The sequence below is a fragment of the Cydia splendana genome, chromosome 3 (genome assembly GCF_910591565.1).
Source record: "Cydia splendana chromosome 3, ilCydSple1.2, whole genome shotgun sequence".
NCBI classification, from domain to species: domain Eukaryota; kingdom Metazoa; phylum Arthropoda; class Insecta; order Lepidoptera; family Tortricidae; genus Cydia; species Cydia splendana.
In genome coordinates, this window is record NC_085962.1 from 13,064,482 (window position 1) to 13,091,176 (window position 26,695).

Consider the following 26,695-nt stretch of genomic DNA (forward strand, 5'->3'; position numbering starts at 1 on the left):
GGTGCGGACGCAAGATTACCAATTTGTGAGGCCAGTATTTTCGTTCTGGGGCATTTTTTCAATTTAGAGGGCTCTAATATCACCATAAATCTAAAATTGGAGATTGACGCCAATTTCATTTCTGATCAAATCGACCGATTTGATCAGTCCCTTCTGGATACCACTTAATTTCGATCATCCCGTCTGTACTGGCCTTAAAATAATGTCGATTACTGAACGAAGCTTTTGTGTCACCATCATTGTCAATGTATATGTGTCATTTTACGCGCAAGAGAGGCGGGTTGTGGGTTGAGAGCATTATTTACTTTTAGTTAATTTTACGTATTAGATTTATAATTAAACTAGCACAATTTAGTATTAAATAAACATGAACGGGACACCGGACAACATCATAGTGAATTCTTGTGAACTAACCCCGATATATTTGATACAGGATTCGGGCGTCGCTCAGGTATTTGTTATCTCTATTGTCCTACAATTTTTTTTGCAAGCATTTGTAATGAATTGAATTAAATTTTCAGGCTACGTCTTATGTTTTAACGCCGGCTAACCAAGTTGAACAAAAACCAGTGAGTAACCTCAAAAGATTTTACGAGAGTAGCGGGAATTTGGAAAAGAGTGTTCTTTTGAATAGCCCAGAGCCCCCAGCGGCGAAGCCTAGAATTTTGAAGAAAGTTGATTCTGGTCAGATTGGTAATAACCTAAAATTAGCCAGTTTTCTTGTGCCCAAGACAAGTGCTCATAATGTTCAGACAAAGCCAGTGCACACAGTAAACACCGTGACCACAGTGAACACAATAACCACAGTTAACACAATGAACAATATTGTGTTCAAGCCGGCGACAGCTACTGTAGCTGCAACAAGCCAGAATGTTCCCCTCACCATGACACATGCAGTACCCAAACTCGACATGGACAGGAAGATAGTGAAGTTGAAGCCCTCCGATACAGCTTCAAGGCATTTCCGTGGTAGATCTGTACCAAAGATAAAACCCAAAGAAGTGTAAGTGTCATTACATTTAGAAAATTATTGTTTTATTTGTAGTTTATATCAGGAACAAACTTGTTTAGCATAGTTCATTGATAGCACCTCCTGATTTAGCTACACTATAAGCTGATAGGTATTGTAGTTGTCTTATCTCACTTACATAAATATCATCAGATTTTTTATGTTGTAACACTTAATTATGTGTATTTTTCATTTACAGGACACCAGAACCACCCAAATACACATCGGTGCAGTTACTCAAGCTAGGAGAGACATACCATAGGTTTGTTTTAATTTATTCAAACCAATCTTTACATAAGGATAATGCGGTAAAATCTGTCTGTGAGGCTTGAATTGTGGATTTCATTTAACCCTTTAAACCCTCATAGAATTTTTCATCGAGTGTGCTCGTGTTGGTATGAAGTTTTTTGTTGTATTTATCAGACCGCAGCAAAATGAGCTCAATTTTGTGTCTTGTAAATCAGTCTAAGGTGGTTAAAATCACAACCGGCAGTCAAAAAGTTAATATAGGTTGTTAAAGAGTTAGAAAGTTTAGATCCATTGATCAACAAATACAGACAATGGAAGCTAGTTAACATAATATTTATAATATTTATATTCTATAACATATTCTAACCAATTGTGTGAATGTATTTCCAGTCTCAATGTCCTAAGCGATGACCAGGTGAAAATGGTGAATCAAGCTTTGAACATAATCAAGGATCCAGAAAAGATCCCTCCAGAGCCTGCATATGATCCTGTCACAAATACACGTTTCATATACAAGTAAGAATTTGGTATTCCAAGTATCATAGACACCTGTCTGTCTAGCATGAGTTGCGTTCTCGTGCGCGATATCTAGCGCGACTTCAAGTATGGACTCGCGCGCGAGAACGCAACATATGCTAGACCGCCTGAACCAGTGTTTTCACTAAATGTCTCCGAACAGTCCAAGATCCTGCCAATCCAGCCAAGCCGAAGAATCCAGCTGTGAAGAGTTTTCCATACAATCCGGTTAAAAGGCCTCTTTGTAGCCGAACATGCATTAATAAAAACAATTTTACTACAAACTTAATTTAGTTTCACCAGCCCCATGCCTACACGTCTGTAATTGAATCTTGCAAGTAAAATTAGACCCACTTAAATTTGATCTAGCTGAAACTTCGCATACTTACAAGCTGATCTGATGAAGTTGAAAGTAAACAGTGGCGTAGCTAGGCGTGGGCGAAGTGGGCCGTCGCCCACGGCCTCGCGCCTCAAGGGAGGCCTGACACGAGGCCCCTTCGGGCACAGTGAAAGAAAAGGGCCTCGCAAATGCGACTTCGCCCACGGCTAGATTAGTTCACGCTACGCCACAAGTAAAGTACAGTCAATGATAAAATCTTGTATCATTAATGAAATTTGTGACAAAAAACTTATAAACCAATCCATTAAAATATAAATACATTATCAATTTGAATGGTTTAATATCTTGGCGCAGTTTATTGTTTTGATGATTGGCCTCATCAGGGTTACAGAAAGACATTGTAAGTTCCGTTATCTGGCAGGGTGGTGTCGCCGAAGGATCTGAAGGTGGTGGGGCGTAACAAGGTCGCGCTGAAGGAGCCGCGACGTCTCGCCGCCTCGCTCGACGCGCGCCCGGTGGGGGTGAGTTCATCTTAGCTTGGTCAGGGGGGTGTCACTACGCAGTTTAGGTACATTTGGCCGGCGGGCCTCCCGGGGCGGCAGGCGTATGGCAGTGGGCTGCCGCTCGACCGCACGATAGTCGTGTCACGTGACGTCACGTGTGTTCGTGAGCGGTTATAAGTTTCAATTTTGTTGCAGGCGGCGAGTATAGGTATCATTTTATACCTAAATCTGACTTTTGTGAAGGAGTGAATTTTCTGTACGGTAGTACTATTAGTTATTCTGTGGCTTGGTCCATCTTGGCTTGGAGTCAAAAAATTGAGGATTATTGAGCATTGTTACTTGTTATTCTGCATTAACAATGGTAGCAAACGGTAAACATAATGTAAATTAAACAGGGCTCTAGTATCTGTCTGCGACCAAGAGCATTTCACGGTTGAAACATCAATATGAAATGTAGGGTCAAGGAGGGAACAGTGTCTCGGTAAAAAAAGGCCAGGTACAGTGGCTCACTCGACCTAATTTCAACACGAGAGAGGCGATATTTGGGCGACTGAGCCACTGTTTCCGCCTTGACCCTATGTCACTAAAATTAAATCACATCGTGACTTTTAAGTCAAAATTTCGGTTGGACATTGTTGACACTTGGTGGTCGGTGTCACAGGCGGTGATAACCCGCAGCGGGCGGAAGGTGCGGCTGCCGCGGCAGGTGGTGCAGGAGGAGCCGCACAAGCCCCGCCGGAGGCCCGGCACCGTGGTCACCTGCGCCCAGTGTTCCACTGTAAGTCATTGCATATTTTTATACATATAATAAATTGACAATCCCTTTTCCTGAAGCTGTAGGTCGACCGATTAGTTCTCCGAGAAATTGGAAACATACGTAAAAAAAAGCCCTGAGAATCTCCTTCGATATGTAGAAGTTGATTCAAAACAGAAACTATACTTACCTAGTACTCGTATTATTATATATTCAGCCTCAAAGGATTCGGAAGAGAAGAGTCGTGGAATGTATTGGGCCCAATACATTCCACGACTCTTCTCTTTCCGAACATACTCTATCAAAAATACTCTAAATTGTAATAACAAAAATAATACTAAGGTTGAACGTTCCAGGACTTTGGCAGCCTCTACCAACTGCAGAAGCACTACGAGAGCCAGCCCACGCACGCGCCGTCCAAGACGCACTGGAGCCTGTTCCACTGCCTGCTCGCCATCGTGGCCGGCTCGCCCGCCGAGGCCCGGGCGAAGCTGTTCGTACAACAGGTATCGAATACTACAGGAGCCAACCCACACACGCCGGTCGAGACGCACTATCTGTTCCACTGCCTGCTGATTATCGTGGCCAGGGCGAAGCTGTGTATGACATTACCTATTATTCTGTCACTTAGACAAATACGACAATCACATCCGTATTTAATCGATTTATTTATTAACGCCCAAACCCTCTCGTGCTTGAGAGGAGGCCTGTGCTCAGCAGTGGGACGTATTCAAAAATTCAAAAAATCTGTAGGTAGGCCTCAAGGGCTCTAACTCTTTCACAAGTTAATACAACATTTACAGTGACATATAGTGACACTGACATGAAAATATGAATACCTATGAAATCATTCCAGCTGGAGCTGCTGGTGCGGAAGCTGAAGGCGCTGCTGCCGTGCCTGCTCGCGGGCGCCGCGGAGGGCGGAGCGCCCGCCCAGCCCGCCGACATCGGCGACGACGTCGGCAGGTGGGCCGATAATTAAACATGCCTATAATATTCCTTTATACTTTTACTATCTTCTCTTCTAAAATGTAAATAAGATTCACAGCTTTTTTTTTCTTCAGTGTATAGATACCTACTGTGAAATATACACATGTTTCAGATTGTTCGGTCTGAGTTCCGGCAAGTACCACCTGGACATGGAGGCGTTAAGCTGCGTCAAGGACAAGGAGGGCCACTGTGAGCACCAGCCGGCGCCGGCGCAGGCCTCGGCCTCGGAGCCGTCCGGCGCCGGCCTCGCCGACGGCGGCCCCGGCCTCGTGGACGGCGGCAAGCCCTCGCAGCGCTGGCGCCACCAGCACCGCGACGACTGCGCGCGCGTGCACACGGCGCACGCCTGGCCCGCCCTCGGCAGCAAGCTGCAGGACATCAAGCAGAAGACTCACAAAAACCACGTCAAGAAAATGAGGCTCGCCCCCGATAGCGAAATAGTCGAGCTCAACCGGGAGGACCTGATCGGCCTCGGTGCCAACGGCCGAGAGGTCCCGGTGCCGCAAAAGATGATCTCTCTTTTAAAAAATGAAATGGAACCCGAAACTAAACTCGATAAACCCCAAACGTTGGATGAAATCAAGAAACCCAAAGGTCACGTGCAGTTTCATAGTGCGCATTTCGATATCCGCTCGTCCCCCATAAAACCCTCCACTTCCACAGTTTTCAGGACGTTCCAGATAAATCCGGATAAAATGGAGAAATTTAACGTGCAAATCATAAGGCCTTTGGAGTTAGACCAGAAACCTAATGAAGTCATAAAGGAGACGCCGACGACGTCCGATTGTACAAAGTTAGACAGTATATTTAGAGATGAAATAGAAATGTCGTGTAAAGATGTAATAAATAATGAACTTAACAATGGACTTAATTTCAATAGTAGTAAGGATTGGGCTATATCGTCGGCGAATGACGACCAATCGCACGAGAGCTTTATAAAATCGAATGCAGTGATAGAACCGTCTCTAATACACGTGAAAGATGACGCGATGGGTAGTCTACCTGACGGTTCTCTGACTTATAGTCATATCAACCAGAACGCTGATATGCCAGTGTTGACCGACGAACATGATACTCAGGACAGCCGCCTAAATTTGAGTCAGAATCAATCAGTATTAAACTTTCTAGAAACCTTAGGTAATGAACTAACATATCCTGAACCTGAAATTAGAAATGCTGCAGTTGATTTCCAGTTGGACTTGTTTTCTTTTAATAATACATAACACTAGGTCTTAAGTATATATATAGGTATATTTAAATTAAGGACACATGACTGATAAATAAGCAATGTTTATTTACAATAAAATAATTCTAGTAGAATTTCTTACACATTTGTTTGAATTTTTTTTGTTGGTCACCCTGAAATTAATGTGGCAAGAGTGGTAAGACAGGCTATTTAGCCTCTGAACACACAAATCATACCTAATTAAATTATGCAATGAAGCTGAGTTTATAATGTTTACATTATAGTTCGTTTTTTTTTAGCATTAGAAATAAGGTAAACAATCTTGATGTGTCTTTTAATTGAAAAACACATTTTAAAAATAAGTCACGGCAAATATGTAACAATTATGAATCTAATACGATCATTTATATTCTTCTGCTTTCATAAGTAATAGTTACTGATTTTTAAAAAGCGTTTTTCAATTAAAAGACATGTCAAGATTGCTTACCTTCTTTCAAGTTCTTTCTAATGCTAAAAAAAACGAACTATAGTCTGATTTGCTGAGACATCCCTGCATACAAGTTTGTATCCACTAGGTGACTAGGGTGACATACACTCGGCAATACTATTAACTTACAACCTTTGTATACAAATTTCTATGCAGGGGAGGGGAGGTACCTTTTCTCTGCAGCTGACTGTACATTTGCAGCAATCTATACCCTGTTTTTTTAACCAAAACTTGTAATATCCTTTATTTTTAACCAAAACTTGTAATATCCTTTAGTAAGGAATTTTTATGAACAGCATACAATTAAAAAAACCGGGCAAGTGCGAGTCGGACTCGCGCACGAAGGGTTCCGTACCATAATGCAAAAAAAAAACGAAAAAAAAGCAAAAAAAAACGGTCACCCATCCAAGTACTGACCACTCCCGACGTTGCTTAACTTTGGTCAAAAATCACGTTTGTTGTATGGGAGCCCCATTTAAATCTTTATTTTATTCTGTTTTTAGTATTTGTTGTTATAGCGGCAACAGAAATACATCATCTGTGAAAATTTCAACTGTCTAGCTATCACGGTTCGTGAGATACAGCCTGGTGACAGACGGACGGACGGACGGACGGACAGCGAAGTCTTAGTAATAGGGTCCCGTTTTACCCTTTGGGTACGGAACCCTAAAAAATAAGAAAATAATATGACAATTATAACTACATCAACCACTAATTCAGGCCTGCAACACAGGCCTCTCATTCTTGCCCTCCAAGTTCTGGTTGGTCAGGGCGTAGCCTGTGCCACCCCGCTGCAAGGGGATGATATCTTTTTCCTTCAATTTGTCTCCAGTGAGGGGGTGCACCCAGTCCTTCTTTATTAGGTTTTCAACACACTCCATTGTCACTACATGACCTGTTGTTCTGGAAATTAAATAATAGCTTAATTTATGTTACATGTTTATGTCACAAATCTAGCAGCTATCAATGCTATCATACAAACTAAGCATAAGCATTTTATAACAACATTCTTCAATAGCCGGGTCCACACAGAGCGAGCATACATGCAGGGCAATATCCTTGCGCACAAACCAGCCAGTGTAGACATGCCTCGGCTTAGGCGGCGCGCGCGAGGCACGTCCACACTGGCCGTTTTGTGCAAATGCTTGCTCTGTGTGGACCCAGCTAATAACAAAATCAGAGGATCCGACTTTACACATGGTCAATTCTGGCCTACCTCCAAGCCACACAAGGGTGACCACCACAGTCATCTTACAGTACTTACTTAAAGAAAATGCTCTCAGACTTACCTGATGACTGCACATGGAATAGCATTACTCAGGATATCATGTGTCACTGGGCACATGTATCTATTTTCTTTTGCAATCAATGACTTCTTATCATCCGGGTCTGGTACCAATGTCCACTTAACTTCAATCAGGTCTTTCATTTTCAAGGGTTTTCCACTGATTGGGCAGTACACTGTTGGGTCTGGCTTCTCGACTTTAGAAATCTTAGCATCTGGCAACATTGCCGGTACCCAGAAACTAGGTAAATGCTTGTCTTTGCCATTAGCGAGATTTGAGACAGAATTAGATGATGAGGGCCCACTTTCGGAGTTCTTAGATGTAGAGCTGGATATATTCTTTTCTCTGTTCATGAATTTGATAAGGTTTGCCTCTTTTTCAGCCGCCGCAAGCTCATTTTTTTCGTTCTCGTCTTTTTTTAATTGCTTTTCGTAGCGTTTCAGCTTACGGGTGTATTCGGTCTTTTTAGAAATCACGTATTCTAGGATAGCTTCCTTGTCGAAAAGATAGCCTTCCTTAGTGACGACGGGGTTCCTGCAAGGCTGCAAAGTCAGGCTGCAGTCGTCGAAGTTCTTAACAGAGTCCTTGCCCACGCGTTCACTTTGGGTTCCATAACCGGATGCTGCTGCGTCTTTTTTCTTCTCGTGATAAGTGTAAACTGCCCCGGCAGTACAGTTTCTAGCGTGTCTAGTCATTATTTAGCAACATTAACCCATAAATAACAAAACCAAATAAACAAGCTATTGCTAAACACAGTGGATTGGATTGGTTCTTCACACTGACAGTGACATGACATTGACAGTCTGACTTGGAAAGGGCTTTACGAATGAGACAATTTGAATTCGATTCAACTTCCTACATGTCATTAACGCTACATGCGCTACACTAACAATTCTAAAAGTTTCGGTTTCGCCTGAAACTGAGTCAAAATCGAACCTTCAGTTTCGGCCTGTCTCGCACTTGCCTGGTGGATGGATGTTTTGGATTGGCCTGGTGCTCCATCTCACTCTGTTGTGTTGATAAATCGCAGTAGTCTATATAGCCCTAGAGAATGGTTGACATGTAAACAACACGTGCAATAATAAAACGCATACGAACGTCCCAACAACGTCACTGTCTGTTGTAATTGATAATGTGCTGATGTGATACGATTTCTCTTTTGTTTAGTTATTTTCTTAAAGTGTTGTTACGCGGACGTGTCTTGTAACAAGCGATATTGTTAGTTAAGTTTTATTTAATACTCTAAAGTACCAGCGATATCTAATCTCGTAGAGTAGATCAGTAGGTATTCGTGTTTTTCAACCGTATTTATCATTATTTAATTTGTGTGTTTTGTGCATCTTAGTGCAGTGTTCGTTTACATCGTTGTGATTTTTTTATTACATTTGTGACAGTTATACAGTGAATAATGAATTTATCGTTTGCTGGGTGCGGGTTTCTTGGCATTTATCATGTCGGCGTAGCAGTGTGTTTTAAGAAATATGCACCACACTTGCTTTTGGGTAAAATATCTGGCGCCTCGTTTGGTGCTCTGTCAGCCTGCTGTTTACTATGTGATGTGCCTATAGGTGAGTTACTGTCAGGGCCTTTATAAATACAGACACAAACACTACTGCACCATAATTTCAATTCTGTTGTTGTTTTGGTTCTGTTAGTCATATATTTCCATCAAACGTTTTTTGTTTACAATTATGATCACATGTGTTAAGTCATAGAAAACTGTGGTGTTATTTCAAACATTAGTAAGTTCTTTGTATTATTTTACAATTTTTACGTACAATAACAATCACCACAATCAAATCCTGTAGAACTCGAATTAGTCAAACAAATTTTGTTTATAGTTTTTTACAAATTTAGAAATTTTAACATTTTGAAGGAGAAGGTTCTCAATTTTTACAAGCTTTTATTTAGTTTCACCTGACTGTTGTCTGTCTGTCTGTGTGTGTAATCAAATCTTGCAAGTTAAATTTGATCCACTTCCCGGTTTCCGATTGAGCTGAAATTTTGCATACATACGTAAGTCGGGTGACAATACAATATTATGGTGTCATCGAGCTGATCTGATGATGGAGACCGGAGGTGGCCATATGAACTCTGTGATAAAACAACGAAACCTAATTGTGTTTGGGGTTTTTAGAATTGTCTCGATGAGTATTCTTCTTCTTCTTCTTTATTAGGGGCTATATAAGGCTCCAAAGCCTATGTATCACTGCAACCATTCCTGATCTATTGTGATCGCCACCTATTACAACTCTCGATCCAACCCTGCAACTTCGAATAGCTGCAGGATCCTTTTGGTCTCGAGAGACTTTACCTCCTCCGGGCGTAATATGTGTCCGCCCAAGATTAGGTCACGAGTACGCATTAGGCAAGGGCACTCTGTGAGGATGTGCAAGGGCGTCTCCTCCGCCTCCATGCAGAGTCTGCACCGCCCTATGTCACGTTTCCCCATGGTGCGCATGTGCTTATTTAGGCCGCAATGCCCGGTAAGCACCCTTACCAAGTTGCGCAGTTGGTTCCTAGACAGCGCTAAGGCGTTCGAGGACGCCTTTTTGCTGAAGGCCTTGATAAGCGCTTTGGAATGGTTCAAACCTGTTGTTTCTCTCCAGAGTTGAATGGTTTTGTAGTGACAGTAGGTCTTTAGGGTGAGCCGCGTTAGGCTTTTGGGGATACCACAAAAGGGCTCAGGACTGTAGTTCTTCCCCTTAGACCCTGCTCGCGCGAGTTCGTCGGCCTTCTCGTTTCCTACGATACCCGCATGCCCCGGGACCCAACGTAGAACAACCTTGTTCCTGGCTCCAAGGTTGTTCAATAGTTGCCTGCAGTTCTCAACCAGCCTCGATGTGGTGACATCGGAGGTTAGAGCTAAGAGTGCCGCCTGGCTATCCGAATGGATATAGATAGTATGGTTGCCGTAGTTGCTTTGCAGATTGATTGACGCACATTCTAGAATGGCGTATACCTCTGCCTGGAATATAGAGCAAAAACGTCCTAGGTTTAAGCTGATGCTTTTCCTAGGCGCTTCACCGTATACTCCGCAACCTACTTCAGATCCGGATTTGGAGATGAGTATTAGTTGCCTGTGGAAAAAAAAGTACAGTCGGTGATAAAAGCTTGTACCAAAAATGAAATTTTTGCCAAAAACTTATCTACCGCATATGAATCCATATATGGCAGATATAAAATTTAACTCTATTGACAGCTATCCAAGTCATAATATGATGATGGTAGTCTGGAGAAATCAAGATAACTGTTGTAATATTTTATAATATTCAAACTGTGTTCTTTATTGACTATGCACTACTCACATTTGAGTTGGTTCTTTTTGTGAAAGATTATTTATACTTATTGGTATTATCATCTATCATCACTATCATCAGTTCTTCTTATGCTTGAAGAATAAAATGCATGCATTAGTAGTGTTCTAAATACTTCTAATTTCAACTACAATTTATTTGTTTATATTAAAGAAAATCAAAATTTACTCTGCAAGTAAGTCAAGCTCTTTCACAAGTCAATTAGAGTCGGACCAAGAAAAGTCTGCAGCGGATTTGATAGCCCACACAGTGTAAGTGTTATTTATATGTCATAATTGCATAGAAGTTTGACGTTTCAAATAACATGTGCACTGCGTGGGCTATTAAATCCACTGCAGACTTTTCTTGGTCTGATTCTACAAGCTTTACAGCAACATCATAATATAGTGCCATGAAAAATACATAGCAACACTTATAAATACAACATCCAATACCTAGACATTACATTACATTAAAATATAGTTTAACCACAAAGTCAATTACTTATTTAAAATCAAACTCTTAGGTAACCAAGACAATAAAAATGTAAATATTTATTTTCTCTTGGGTTGGGTTATCACCTTTTATACATATTATATATCCCATTATAAAATTGCTTCTTTAACATTTCTTTAACATCAGATCAAGATAAAGAGGCTAACTAAACTGGAAGTTATTTGCACATTATGTAATTATGTTTGTTTTAAACTGGTTTAGCCATTATTGGGGCAAACATTAATGATATTTATCTATTCTCACTTCCTGTGAAATTTAATAGCTACTGATTCTAGAACATTATTACATAAAAGTATTTTTATTTATAATTTACTTAATTTATTTAGCCTGTGACAAAAATTCTACCATTTCCCCTAATAATACTTAAATTAGGTATATAGGTATTTAAGGATTTTAAAGAATTTTTTAAATGAGGTATATAACTTCAATATTTACTTGACACAATGCAGTCAATAGCAGAGTTAATTTACACACAATGCTAAAAGCCTTGAGTTGCATTTGCGTACCAATAAAGGTAACACATTACACATACAATTGATTAACTATGGCCAACTGCCTCGTCTTTGTTTATGCAAAACTATAAAAAAATTCACTTACACTTCTGGGGCACCAAAACTTTGGCTGGATAATATTATGCCGGCTGTACACACTCGTCGAGACAGCCCGAGACAGGCCGAGAACGAGTGTGTAATTACTGCTCCCTTCCCGTCTCGTTTCGCGCCTCACCGATTTGATCGGAGCGCTGCTGAGGCTCTCGACGAGTGTGAACAGCTCGCATTACATTTTTATGTATTTAATAACCTTTACCAGCAACTTTGCTCTGTAAAAGTTGTAAAAATTAATTCATTAATAATAAAGACAATTATGTTACCGGAGAACCATTAGTATTACATTAAAGAGTTACCAGAGAGATTAACATTAGACTTTTAAATCCTAGGGTAACATAACTAACATAATGGGGCTAAATCTTAAACAATTGGCCAATCCTTCTCATAATATCAAGGGTTTTAATTAATTGTTGCACTGTCTTCTTTTTACTGCAGTCAGGTATATGTGATAGCACCAGTGATTGAACCCTTGCATACATTCTGTGTAACGTGTGTAACACACATACCATTTTCAATATGGATATGTTATGACCCTACTTATTTCTGTATCTTAGGTGAAATAACCAGTGATGTCCTCCGAGTGGTCGGAGAGGCCAGGGCAGGGTCCCTCGGCCCTTTCAGCCCGTCCTTCAACATCCAGAACGTGCTTCTGGAAGGCATGGACAAGTACCTGCCACACGACGTGCACAAGATCGTCAGCGGCAAGCTCCATATATCACTCACGAGAGTGTACGATGGGAAGAACGTCATTGTATCAGAGTTTCCAACGCGGCAGGATTTAATGCAGGTGAGAATTGACGCTATCATCCAAGGGCGTAGCCAGCCAGTGAACTAAGGTGGGCAGAGGCCGCAGAGTGGCATACATTGTATGTACAATTTGTGCTCCAAGGGGTGGCAGCTTCCCTCCCTGCTCCTACCTGCCTACGCCCATGCTATCATCTATCTATGTATGTGTATAATAGTTATGTGTTTCTTAGTTTTAAGTTAGTTTTAAGTGTCCATTGTATACCCGAGTTGGGTTACCGTTGAAACTCACATGTACTACATAACACCTCTGTAACACGGTTGTACAATAAAGAACTATCTTATCTATCTTATCTTATCCTTTCGATGATAACAGTTTCTAGAAAAACGTCTCATCTTAGAGCACAGACTGTACACACATACCGCATTATGAAGCGTTTTCAAAGAGCGCGCTGTCACCACGCAAAGTCTAAATAAATGACCAAAATCGAATACTAATCACGTTTTCAAGAACTACAAATTACAATGAACAGTTCGCATGTAACATAATGATGGTTATGTTAAAGGTGGAGTAAAATAGCTAATAAATAATATACATGTGCGAAAAGTAGGATTTTCTTTTCGCACGTGTATTGTACAACGTATTACAGTACATATGGCCCTTTAAATTTTTGACATAGGCACGTCATGTCCTTAAGGCTCCGTCACACAGGCGCGTTATGCGGGCGGCGCGTGAGCGGGGCGCGCTGCTTTTACATATAAAACGCTCACGCCCCGCCCGGAAAACGCGCCTGTGTGACGGAACCTTTAATCCCGCCCTAGGGCGGTAAAGTAGCTCCATATGTAATGTAATAGTTATTTACGATACAAGTGCGGAAAAGAGGAAATTCGAAACGAGTGGCGATAAATTAAAACACGACCGAAGGGAGTGTTTTAAATCGACACCAGTTGCGAATTACCTATTCGCACGTGTATCGTACAACGTTTTTCAGTACATATGGCCTTTTAAACTTTTGACATACGCACGAAAAGTGCTATTTTACGCACTAGTGCGGGAAAATAGAACCATATGTACTGTAAAATAAGTTATGCGTAGATTGCATTACCTTTAAAGCATATAATTCATATAATTATGTGTCGACTCTCACAGTCGCCACTTTCTCTCGAAAACCTGTCTAAACACTAGCATTATACGCAATCAAGCTGTCTGATTATACACATGCATGCAGTCGCAATCTGCAAGGCTTGTAATCCTTTATCACCCTATAGATGGTAATGTCGACTAGAAAACGATGATTCATAATATCTCAGCCTAAACTACAACTTATACTCTGTATCTTTAGGTATTTAAATAAAAGTAAACAAAATCTACCCTCAAATGGCTCCTTAAGCCAGTCGAGGGTAGATGAAAACATTACATGATCAAATAATGTAGGTTAAAGTCAGGTCCTTCAGTGACAGATCCTGGCGGTTTTGTATTTGGTTGGTTAACCAATAAATGTTAGAACTACCCGAAAATGTACAAATTGTTTGTTTACTTTTATTTAAATACCTAAAGATGCAGACTTTAGTAAATTGCCCTTGTTTACACTCACGGAATAAAGTAAGATATTCATTAAAGTATACTGTCTTCGCGATGACCTAATTAAAAACGTGTTCATTCACTTAACAAGCCGGCCGTGCGATTGTTTTCCCTTCAACCATTCAGGTGATTCAGGTTTCGAATAAGGCACAGGTTCTTAAGAAAAGTATAGGTTCTTTAAAGAGCGTAGATAAGTAGATATGTAGTATTGTAGTCCTAAGAACTTGATAGAAAAGGTGGGTCAGTTCTAGAGATGCCCCGAATAGTGAATTTGGCCGAATACCGAATATTTGGCGCCTCTCTCGGCCGAATACCGAATATTCGGCGCCTCTCTCGGCCGAATACCGAATATTCGGCATGACATGCGAACATTTTGAGTCACAATTATTATGAAAACTGTTCCCCAACAAAGCACAACGTTTGCTAAGTTATGTATATTTTTATGTTGAACAGAATTAATGTATGTAGTTAGAGTCAATCAAATCAGACCCATCATAAAAATAAAATATTTTGTAATCATTAAATTCTCAAAAACGTTGCCTGTGTATTAAACTACTTTCCAAGAATACATTTTAAATATTAAATATACCTTTTTTTTGGTTATTTTTTTTGTGTAATTTTTCTTTTTAGGTAGGTACATCAGATATTCGGTATTCGGCCGAATGGTAGGCAATATTCGGCCGAATACCGAATATTCGGCAAAGTGGCCGAATAGGCCGTATACCGAATATTCGGCAAAGTGGCCGAATAGGCCGTATACCGAATAGGCCGTATACCGAATAGTTGCCGAATATTCGTGGCATCTCTAGTCAGTTCCTTAAATATCTAGTTAGGAGTTTGGTGCTTTCTAGACGGATCTGTTGGTCAAACACTGCCAGTTTTGAAATTAACATGGGGTAAGACAATCCATAAAGTTTATAGATCACTTCGCTATAAGAGGTCGCCAACGGCTGACATTCCAATCAGGCATACTTATAACGAATGTAGAGGGCTAATAATACCTATTTGATAAGTTTCTATCAAGTACGTACTATCCTTTGCACACAAATCTATCAAGACGTTTCTAATCAGGTTAAACTCGATGTGGTTGCTTTTTTCGTCGATGAGTTTTATCAGCTTCGTTTTGACTGCATCATTAGATTAACTTCTTGTTCGTATTTTATGGGATTATCTCATAATTTACGAATGTTTACCATATATTCACTATTACTAAATAACACCAGACACCAACATCAGACACAGAGAAATAAGTTACATAATGTTTGGCTTACAAGATACAAACAAATAAAATATAAGTCCGAAGTAAAAGCGTATACACACGTGCAACAGACTATGTAGAGTCACCACACGGGATTGTAATGCCATTTAGGGTTCTTGCTAAATTGGACATTCCATAGCGTAAGTATTGAACAACCAATTTAGCTAAGACCCTAAATGGCGCAACAATCGCGGAGCGTGGTGGTACGTGTAAACTCGATTTGATTACCTGTAAGTACATAAGAACAAGCTATTGTTATGTTGTGTTTGTTTCAGGCATTACTAGCGTCATGTTTCGTGCCAGTGTTCAGTGGTATGCTGCCACCGCGCTTCCATGGCATCCGATATATGGACGGCGGCTTCAGCGACAATCTGCCCGTGCTCAACGAGAACACCATCACAGTCAGCCCGTTTTGCGGAGAGAGCGACATCTGCCCGAGGGATCTTAGCTCGCAGTTGTTTCATGTGAGTGTTCCTAATGTCTCACTGAAAGTATGCTATGTATATTTAAATGCCATACCTCAGTGGCTCTAGGTCTCTAAATCCGGGCCTAATGTTGCAGATGTTACACCTCAAAACTAAAAGAGAATCATTGTCAGCCCATTTTCAAAGAGGTCTTGGCCACTTACCGAAAATATATCAAACGTTTAAAAAAAGTAGTATAGTAGAAAACGCAATCGCTGACTCTTTTAGAATGGTCGTCCTCAACTCTCAGCAGTTCAAAGTCAGTTATTGTATTTGTCCCACTAGGTATAATAAAATTTGATGCATAGCACATCTGCACTGGTCGCGGCGTACTGCATAACCCATAGGTTATGTATTTCGGTTTGATGATCACATCGTTACATCATAAGTGCGATGTTGCGAATAATATACTTATCGAACGCAATACCGCGGTCGACACTATAATGCCGTCTCTACTAAGTATTAAATTGGTTGAAAGTAGAACATTTTGAGTAGTAGCCTACTACTACTAATAGGTACATAAGTAGTAAATATTTTTAAAAGCTACGTTTTTCTAGTGATTTTGTTCATATGACGTCATGACTGTGTGTTTTCGTCAGAACATATGTTCAAACTGTTATCTATATGTTATACTCGCAATACCTACTCGCTTTAAAACCTACAATGATTAAACGTGTTATCATTTACAGTATTCACGTTCTTCCGTGATAAAAGAAAAGCGTAGTTAAATGCTATCTCAAAATCTGACTAATACCTACTGCTTTTATACACTTACTGTACCTATGTGCTTGTGTCTTGAACAGACCCCGTTATCAGTGGTGAAATTATATTGAAATGCAAAGGGTTGGCACTCACTCCCCCACCGTGCGGGTAAAATTCCACAAGCTATTGCAAGTGGGGTAATTGTTCGCATCAAGAAAATTTCAATGGAATTGTCAATAAAATAAAGTTTTACGAATATTTATGAAATTGTCTATATCATAATTATTGGAAATTAAATCTTTTTAAAAATAATACAGATAAGTTTCCTTTAAACATTTTGGTGCCCTGTATTGGTGTATTGTAGGCGCCATACGATAGATTCTGAGTCACTATATAACGCTATATAGTACTGGTAGTGTTGGTAGTGGGTAAAGTACTGTCGGGGGTATTTTAGGGGTAAACTAAATCATTATTTTTATAATTTTTCCCGCAGGTCAGTATAGCCAACACAAGCATAGAGCTATCAAAGCAGAACATCAACAGATTCGCCCGCATCCTCTTTCCGCCTAAGCCGGAGGTGCTGAGCAACATGTGCAAGCAGGGCTTCGACGACGCCCTCAGGTTCCTGCACAGGAATAACATGATCTCCTGCACGAGGTGCTTGGCGGTGCAGTCCACCTTCCAACTGCAGGAGGTCTTGGATGACACTGTGTACGATTATGACCCAGATTGTGAGGAGTGCAAGACCCATAGACAGGTTAGCATCATTAAAATTGTGCACACAGTTGACTGACTGCTTAGTCCAAACCATTTCTTTTTTCGAACTGTCAAAACGATTAGCCATTAATGGAATCTCTATGAAATACAAAACAAAGACGTCACGTTCAAGACGTCACTTTATAGTTCTTTCGGATTTATTAAATATAAATTGTGTCTGAAAATTACTGTGGTCTAGGTTTTTCTAATATTTATCTGGTGCTTTATTTCGTGCATGGTGTGAAATAATTTATTTTAAATACAGGAAACACCCCTATTCGTAAACTTTATTGAAAAGGCTTAGCAGAATCACTATATACCGGTTAACTTTGATTTTCTGATGCATATGACAATCGAGGTCACCACACATAAGCGCTCCCGTGCAAATTTAGCATAGAAGCGCTCCCGCTTATTTCAGTTGTGCTTACAATTAGATACAACCAGTACTATTATATAATTTTACAAAAATCTAACTTTGTGAAAGGCACACTATTACAGCCTTATTCAGCTTTAGTGGCTCGCTATTAGTTTGACTAGATTTAAATTAAACATTTAATAATTTATCCTGATGTTTCTATCGTGATGTTATGTTGTTGCTGCGCGGGTGCTATTCGAATATAATTTTGGCCGCATGTAAGTATTTAGGGTGATTTTAAACCTGTTTTAAGTAATCTCACCATTACAGGACGCACTAGTGGACGACCTACCCGACACCGTGATGTCGATATTCCAAAACGCAATAGACTCGGCCAACCACGGCATCGTGAACTGGGTAATGCGGCAGCGCGCCGTGCGTTACCTCAGCATCATGACTCTGCCGTACCGCGTGCCCATTGACATCATGTACGCTACTCTGACCAAGTAAGTCGTGTGGCTCACTAGTTTTACTAGATAAAGTTTTCTTGGTCTTCGGTTGACGCTGTACGCTGCGTACCTAGTACGTTCTGCCTCGCGTTATAAAGAAATGTTTCTGCCCTACAATGTGACGCTTCACGTAACGTGCAACGGCAACCGTGAGCATAAATTAATTGTACAGGATCTTGTACAATGTACAAGTACATGCTAAAGAAATTAAACTATAGTTACGTTAGTTCTAAATGCATTTTACAAGTCAATTGTAAAAGAAGAAAGGTCGTCTCAATTTCTCAGCGACGAATGTAATCGCCTTTTTTCTTTTTAAAGGATTTTAAATAGAATTTAATTTGGAACTTTTTAAATTAGCGATCCTAAAGAGATAGTCGGAGGCACGTGATCTAATTTTATGTAGTATGCAAAAGGTTTGACACATACTTTATTTAAGGTCGTATAGTTTATAAATATACTAGATGAAAACCCGGCTTCGCTCGGGTAAAATAAATAATAGTAATAGGTAATACTCATTTTGAATTAAGTAATTATTTACTTTTAGACTTCATACCTTCATCAAGGCGGTTACAAACCTATCTCATCTCAGAAAACTTTAACATACAATCATAACTCGAAAAATTTACTATTCCGATATATCTAAAAACAAATATGTAATTAAAAAATCCTAATCCGCTTTTCTGGTAGCAGTTCAGTTCTGTAAGGGTCGCAGTTCTAACCTAACTTACTTCTGGTTGCAGTTTGGTTCTATAAGGATCACAGTTCTAACCTGACCCACTTTTCTGGTCGCAGATCGGTTCTGTGAAGGCCGCATTTATAACCTAGCCCACTTTCCAATCTCAAAAGAGGGAACCCTTTTGTACCTACCCTTCATGGCACTAAAGTGAAAGTATGGAAATTATCACTACTATTTCATTCTTTAATATTAATGCCTATCCGTTAATATTAAATTCGTTTACAAAAAAAAAACTGAATAAGTGCGAGTCGGACTCACCCATCAAGAACGGAACACTTTTTAATATTTGTTGTTATAGCGGCAACAGAAATACATCATGTGTGAAAATTTCAACTGTCTAGCTATCACGGTTCATGAGATACAGCCTGGTGACAGAGGGACAGTGGAGTAAACTGAAATAAAGGTTCCGTCACACCGGCGCGATTTCAGAGCCGGGCCTGAGCGTTTTATATGAAAAAGCGGCGCGCCCCGCTCACGCGCCGCACGCGAAACGCGCCTGTGTGACGGAGCCTGAAATGTCAAACCGGGCAAGTGCTCGCGCACGAAGGGTTCCATACTTTTTAGTATTTGTTGTTATAGCGGTAACAGAAATACATCATCTGTGAAAATTTCAACTGCCTAGGCCTATCACGGTTCATGAGATACAGCCTGGTGACAGACAGACAGACAGACAGACAGACGGACAATGAAGTAAAACTGAAATAAATGTCATATACCTACTAAGAAAAACCGGCCAAGGGCGAGTCGGAATCGCTAATAGGTTCCCGTTTTTTAGTTACCCTTCAGGTACGGAACCCTAGTATGAGTGTAATAGATTTGTAACCGGTCAGCAATGTGAGTCCCTTGGAGAAGCAGAGGTCTAGTCTAAACCCCCACTTACCATCGGCATTAACAGCCTTGTATTCTTGTTTGCCACCAACATGTCATATTAAAACATATTAATAAAAATTTACTCTGTCAACAACGTGAGTCCCTTGGAGAAGCAGAGGTCTAATCTAAACTCCCACTTACCATCGGCATTAACAGCCTTGTATTCTTGTTTGCCACCAACATGTCATATTAAAACATATTAATAAAAATTTACTCGGTCAACAATGTGAGTCCCTTGGAGAATCAGAGGTCTAGTCTAAACTCCCACTTACCATCGGCATTAACAGCCTTGTATGAGTTGTATGCTTGTTTGCCACCAACATGCCATGTTAAAACATATTAATAAAAATTTACTCGGTCAGCAATGTGAGTCCCTTGGAGAAGCAGAGGTCTAGTCTAAACTCCCACTTACCATCGGCATTAACAGCCTTGTATGTTTGTTTGCCACCAACATGTCATATTAAAACATATTAATAAAAATTTACTCGGTCAGCAATGTGAGTCCCTTGGAGAAGCAGAGGTCTAGTCTAAACTCCCACTTACCATTGGCATTAACAGCCTTGTATGCTTGTTTGCCACCAACATGTCATATTAAAACATATTAATAAAAATTTACTCGGTCAGCAATGTGAGTCCCTTGGAGAAGCAGAGGTCTAGTCTAAACTCCCACTTACCATCGGCATTAACAGCCTTGTATGCTTGTTTGCCACCAACATGTCATATTAAAACATATTAATAAAAATTTACTCATTTCATCAGTCATATCCAGCCTAGCATTGCATTGGCCCCGCTTAAATATTTCTTTAATTTGTTTTTAGTATTTGTTGTTATAGCGGCAACAGAAATACATCATTTGTGAAAATTGAAACTGTCTAGTTAATCTAGTTATCACGGTTCATGAGATCTTGAGATACAGCCTGGTGACAGACAGACGGACAGCAGAGTCTTAATATTTAATAGGGTCCCGTTTTTACCCTATGGGTACGCAACCCTAAAAAGTGACCAAGGCCTCCAGTGCCCTAGGCTGGAATCAAAGCAGCGTCCTCTGCTATTGCAGCAGGTGCCTGTGCCATTCTGCCACCGGGCCACCCACGGCGGCATAGGTCGAATTTACCAAGTATACTTATGCACTACTTACTGAAGGCTTATGGAGCCTCGCCATCCCTAAGCCTAAATTAAATATTTTCTGAAAATAATTTGTTTTGATCTAATAACATATTGGAGTCCTCGTAATAGTGGTCCCGTTTTTACCCTTTGGCTACAGAACCCTAAAAATCAACCTTGTTTTGCTACTATGTACTACGCTTCACTATGACTCTGAAATTTTAGCAGGAATTAATATTTTTATTGTTGTCACCTGTCAAATTAGAATAGAATAGAATAGAATAGCCTTTATTGACCAAAAAATTAAATTTCAGCACATATTACATTTAAATAAATTCACATTTCATTTGTATCAATTAGTTTCAATATTTTTTCCTTAGTAACTTTATTAAATAATTTTTATGTCATTGCTTTTTAATAATTATTTCAGTCTGCCTTCTTGGCATAGGCCTCCCCCAGTTCTCTCCACAGCTCTCTATCCCTTGCCGTCCCTATCCAATTAGGTCCCGCATGCTTCTTTATGTCATCCGACCACCTCATTATTGGTCTCCCTTCTCTCCTTTTTCCATCTCTAGGATACCATTCCGCTTCCTCTCTATCCCACTTATCTTTACCTTCCCTTGCCATATGTCCAGCCCAACCTGTTGCAGTCAAAAGTGTGAACTGGCCAAAGAACTTTTAACCGACAAAAACAGGCAAAACTGCTTTTGACTGAGCATGTTGGTCAAAAGTAGTTTTACCTGAAAATCATACCTATTTCTGGCAGCAGTTTCGTTTTTAGGGCGTAGCAATAAAAAAATAACCCTAACCTACCTATCTCTGGGAACAGTTTCGTTTTTTGGGCGTAGCAAAAAAATAACCCTAACCTACCTATCTCTGCGAGTACTTTTGACTGATAGTAACAGTCACAACACAATTACTATTAACCAATGATTTTCAGGTAAAACTACTTTTGACCAACATGCTCAGTCAAAAGCAGTTTTGCCTGTTTTTGTCGGTTAAAAGTTCTTTTGACCAGTTCACACTTTTGACTGCGACATATATACTATCTATATATCTTATTATATTTAATCTTATATTCAACTTACATTGACTCCGGAGATAACTTATTAGCTTTATGCAGTTGACTTTCCAATTCACCGATACACCTCAAATTAGATTCATAGTCTAAAGCACAGTTATTAAATATGTCCACAATACACTGTAGCTTTTTGCACTGTTTCACACTGGCAATGTACTTAATTAGAGTGAGTTACAGTCAGCTGGCACTTAACTCAAAGTTTCTTTGAACAACGTCATTTTCATCTCGCTCACTTATTAGTTTATCACAGCTGCTTCAAGGTTGCTTTCACTTGCATTTCCAGGTAGCTAGTAGTGCCTTGACATGTAAGAATATTTGGAATCATTCTGAAATATTAAAATACAACTGAGAGACCGATGTTTATACTAAACACAATACACCCATGGAACGCTTTGAAGTTCAAATCTCGTTACGTTACGATGGCGTTTGCACTTTGCACTATGTTCGGTGACTATTTTTTATTGTTAACACACACAATACACTATTTAACAGGTTTTTATCACGTCTGGAGTACCGGATAAAGTATTTTCGAATAACAGCCGTCGTTGACGTCTAGGCAGTGTTGCTATCGTCTTAAAAGCCGTAACAGACTATCGCACGTTCTGGCTTAAAAACAAATTTATGTAATAATTATACCGGTATACATAATCATATGAAACGAAACTTAATGCAAATAATAACCATTATACATACCGGAAAGTCATCAAATAAACAGTAATACACGTCTTGCTTTTTATTAAAAAAAAAAACGACCAACCTAACTTGTAAGCATGTTTGCAGTTTCTAAACGCAACGCATAGCTGTCAAATGTCAACCAACAAATTGAGCCTTTAGTATTGTTTGTCGAAATTTTTTCACTTTTAAATGCAAAATACGCGACAATACGAATTTTGCGGATATATGTTCTCGATTCAAAAGTGTTATTTTTTACGCTCTTTTGTTTGAGCATAATTTAATTTGTTTCTACCGTCAAAGCCGCTCGCGTTTATATATAAAGATTACCTACACTTAAATAGCATTATTTTCGAACAGTTTCAAAGGTATCGCGGGCTTAAGGATATACTGCGGTGTTGCATCCAAAACGCCGATCACTGATAATAAGGTCCATAAACTATAATGTGCTGCGTAGAATTTAAAAATAGTACCTAAGTAAACTCTCATGTTGGCTGATATGATAACCTTTTATCACTAGCTACTATCTTCCGCCCTTCGACCTACTCTGAATCCTTAACTCAAAGCACTAAAAGCTATATTCGTTCACACATAGTCAGTCATTTTATCATTCAATAATGAATGCATACAAATTGTGTGCATTTCAATTAGTAAACATTGTCGATATCTTGTGCTTAGTTGACATAGTTTCCGCCATATTTGTTGTTTATTTACATTGTGTAATCAGATGGATTGACAATTAATGAATAACAATGAAGTCATGAATATGTACTCGTATGTAAATAAATCGGTACATAATATTTCTTTGAAACTAGGTAAGTTGAAATATGGAGTTCTGGGTCATAATACACAAAATTTAAAACATGTCCGTTCTTATTAAATATAAATATTATTTGTTAATAAAAAAAGAATAACCTTTAATGCTGAAGTAGTTATAAATAACGTGGTTTATATTACTTCATAGTGTCTCTTTATTAACATTTTTATTGTTTAGATTTTTATGATAAAATCCGATTATGATCCTCTTAATTCGATATTTAGATAAAAGATATACGCAGATGAATTTTGTACGAAGGTCTTAAGTTCCCACATAATTATGCTCGTTAATAATAAAGGCCTTGCCTCAAATAAGATATACATATGTACTTACCTAGATATGCATGAATATCATTAATTTCAACGGCAATGATATATACTATAGTTGTGCACGCAGAGCATTTGTCAATTTTGAGTTAGTTATATATAGTTATATGTGACGTCCCACGGGTAAAGGTACCTTATGGCGGTTGGCGCTTACGCTATTATTAACGCCGGTTCAATAGTATTGCGGCGCTATGCGACGTAAGCTCCAGCCGCCATAAGGTACCTTTTGCCGTGGAACGTCACATATATGTATAAGTACCTTGATACGACAATTAAAACGACGTAAATTAACCTTTGAGCTTACTCTGCTGCGCTAAATGATGTAGGCAATGCTATAAAATTCTGCGCGTTTTTTAGACCTTGCTCTCATATATTATTATTTTGCTGTCGAGCAAAGTATAAAGTTATAAACTAGGTTCCCAAAGTATAATCTTTTATCATATTTCTATATCTTTTATCTTTTATTCTCTGTTCCAAAATACATACCACATTCTCAAAAGTTAACATTTATCCGCATATCAATGTTATTATAATTTCTTTTTCTTTCTGCAAAGAAATTACCTGAGACCGTAGGTACCTACAGATCGGCGGGGAAAGACTGGAAAAGTCTGTCTGTTTCTGTGTTTGTATGTTTGTTCGCGATAAACTCAAAAACTACTGAATGGATTTTCATGCGGGTTTCACCTATCAATAGAGTGATTCTTGAGGAAGGTTTAGGTGTATAATTTGTTAACCCGTGCGAAGCCGGGGCGGGTCGCTAGTAATAGTAATCCCACCAAAAACATAAATGTAAAAAAGGAGAGCCAAGTTCAATACAAAAATTATGCTTGGCTGTGGGGTTCGCCGCAAAAAGAATGGAGATCTAAATGAGTGCCAAGTTCTATGCAAAATCCAAATATGTATTTATAGGAACAAAATAACATTATAAACAAGTATTAAACTCTATTTCTTTGCTTTATTGGATACCTATAACAATTCCTGTTATTTAAAAAAAATGTGAGATCTTAAAGTAGGTTAGATTTGACTTGGCCAGTTTTCATTACATCAGTCATTTTATAAAGTTATTCAACATATATATATATATATATTGTAATTCTGATAAAAACTGGCCAAGCCAAATCTAACCTACTTTAAGATCTAACATTTTTTTTAAATAACAGCAATTGTTATAGGTATCCAATAAAGCAAAGAAATAGAGTTTAATACTTGTTTATAATGTTATTTTGTTCCTATAAATACATATTTGGATTTTGCATAGAACTTGGCACTCATTTAGATCTCCATTCTTTTTGCGGCGAACCCCACAGCCAAGCATAATTTTTGTATTGAACTTGGCTCTCCTTTTTTACATTTATGTTTTTGGTGGGATATCAATACTTTTTGTAAAGAAAACTAGGCAGGTATTGAGAATTAATGTTTTTTCTTGTGTTTCCGCTGCATGGTTTTTACTTCTGTTCTTTGTATAATTATGTGGTGCCGCGCGCCGCCGACGACACACCGTTGGCCGGTTGTTTAGCGCGTATTACAAGTTTTTTGTATGGGGCACCACTTATTTTTTGAATTAACTTTATTTTTATATTTCTTTTATATAGCAAATATAATAATACATATATTGGGATAGTTTCAAATATCTTCTTGTAACGGTTCCAACACTTCCAACGCTACAATTAAAAAATATTTTTTTGTATGGGGACCCCCCTATTTTTTAACTTTTTTTATTTTTAGTTTTTTTCCTACGCTTACACACAATTACCGAGCTGGATTCAACATTTCATCCTTCTAGGTCATCTGGAAGTAGGTTAGGTTTAGGTACTATAAGTCAGTCAGTCAGTCCCAAAATTTACGACTTTTTGACCTTCATATCTTTATAACCGTTTGAGCTAGCTTCATGAAATTTGGGCTTCTATATGTCCATAAGGATATAATTAAACACACGTAGTTTTATGTGTTTACGTTAAAGATGTTTTGAGTTATAGAAGGGTCAAAAGTGGCACCAAGTGGTTCGTGTAATATTACACTCGGGGCTGGCTAGCCAGTTCCTTTGCTTGAACTTGGCTTGACACGCTGCCGCGTGTCTAGATATAATAATTATATTTTCGAAACAACATTGCCATAAATAATTGCAACCAAGAATATTTTTTTATTAGTTTTATTACAGTATTATAAAATGAGGAGTTTGTAATTTGGAAATCGAAAATACAGGAATTTGGTAATTTTAGGCTCTATATTATACTTGCGTGGTTTTAATTTCGAAATAGTATATTAATACTTACATGTCTTACAACGTTATCTGTCATTATTAGTTTGATAAGCGCACTGCGTATATGAATAATCGAATTTGTGCTCGTTTCGTTACTCAACATGTCACTTTGGAAACGGGCCACGGTCTTATTATTATGAAAGTCTACCTCAAAACTGACACGCAATAACTAGACACATTTGACTATTATAAGATGTTTTTAGGATTCCGTACCCAAAGGGTAAAAACGGGACCCTATTACTAAGACGCCGCTGTCCGTCCGTCCGTCCGTCTGTCACCAGGCTGTATCTCGTGATCTGTGATAGCTAGACAGCTTTTTCACAGATGATGTATTTCTGTTGCCGCTATAACAACAAATACTAAAAACAGAATAAAATAAAGATTTAAGTACTTTATCACACCAATCCCATACAACAAACGTGATTTTTGACCGAAGTTAAGCAACGTCGGGCGGGGTCAGTACTTGGATGGGTGACCGTTTTTATACATAATGGTACGGAACCCTTCGTTTGCGAGTCCGACTCGCACTTGGCCGGTTTTTTTAATAAAATGAAATGATAGCTCGTGAATCTCGTGATATGGCGGACACTAAACTACGGGTTGCAGTCTAACCATCGGCAAACAAATTTAAGTTAATTATGGCGCTGGCAGCTGTCGTCCAACAGAGCACTGTCGAATAGGGCTTCCAAATACCGGACTTCTTTCAATACCGGTATTAA

The 26,695-nt window shown here is 39.1% G+C and overlaps 3 protein-coding genes across 4 annotated transcripts in view; 2 read left to right on the forward strand and 1 right to left on the reverse strand.

Moving 5' to 3' along the window:
- The first annotated feature begins 261 nt into the window (after positions 1-261).
- On the forward strand, positions 262-5,688 carry LOC134806794 (uncharacterized). The gene is made up of 9 exons (XM_063780158.1): positions 262-451; positions 522-1,003; positions 1,209-1,271; positions 1,649-1,774; positions 2,536-2,635; positions 3,279-3,395; positions 3,728-3,877; positions 4,228-4,337; positions 4,474-5,688. The coding sequence occupies exons 1-9, from the start codon at positions 368-370 to the stop codon at positions 5,582-5,584; spliced, it is 2,343 nt and encodes a 780-aa protein (XP_063636228.1). The 5' UTR covers positions 262-367; the 3' UTR covers positions 5,585-5,688.
- A 1,014-nt stretch (positions 5,689-6,702) lies between these two features.
- On the reverse strand, positions 6,703-8,071 carry LOC134806874 (nitric oxide synthase-interacting protein homolog). The gene is made up of 2 exons (XM_063780289.1): positions 7,324-8,071; positions 6,703-6,937 (listed from the first exon to the last, which is right to left on the reverse strand). The coding sequence occupies exons 1-2, from the start codon at positions 8,013-8,015 to the stop codon at positions 6,751-6,753; spliced, it is 879 nt and encodes a 292-aa protein (XP_063636359.1). The 5' UTR covers positions 8,016-8,071; the 3' UTR covers positions 6,703-6,750.
- Positions 8,072-8,499: 428 nt separating this feature from the next.
- Positions 8,500-26,695, forward strand: part of LOC134806810 (1-acylglycerol-3-phosphate O-acyltransferase Pnpla3-like) — a 43,285-nt gene continuing 25,089 nt past the window's right edge. The window contains exons 1-5 of one of the 2 annotated variants that reach the window (XM_063780195.1): positions 8,500-8,888; positions 12,295-12,527; positions 15,600-15,788; positions 16,984-17,247; positions 17,932-18,107. In XM_063780195.1, the coding sequence (XP_063636265.1) occupies positions 8,729-8,888; positions 12,295-12,527; positions 15,600-15,788; positions 16,984-17,247; positions 17,932-18,107 (1,022 nt within the window). In that variant the 5' untranslated portion in view covers positions 8,500-8,728. The remainder of the gene's footprint in view (positions 8,889-12,294; positions 12,528-15,599; positions 15,789-16,983; positions 17,248-17,931; positions 18,108-26,695) is intronic. The other variant, XM_063780196.1, reaches the window with a different exon arrangement.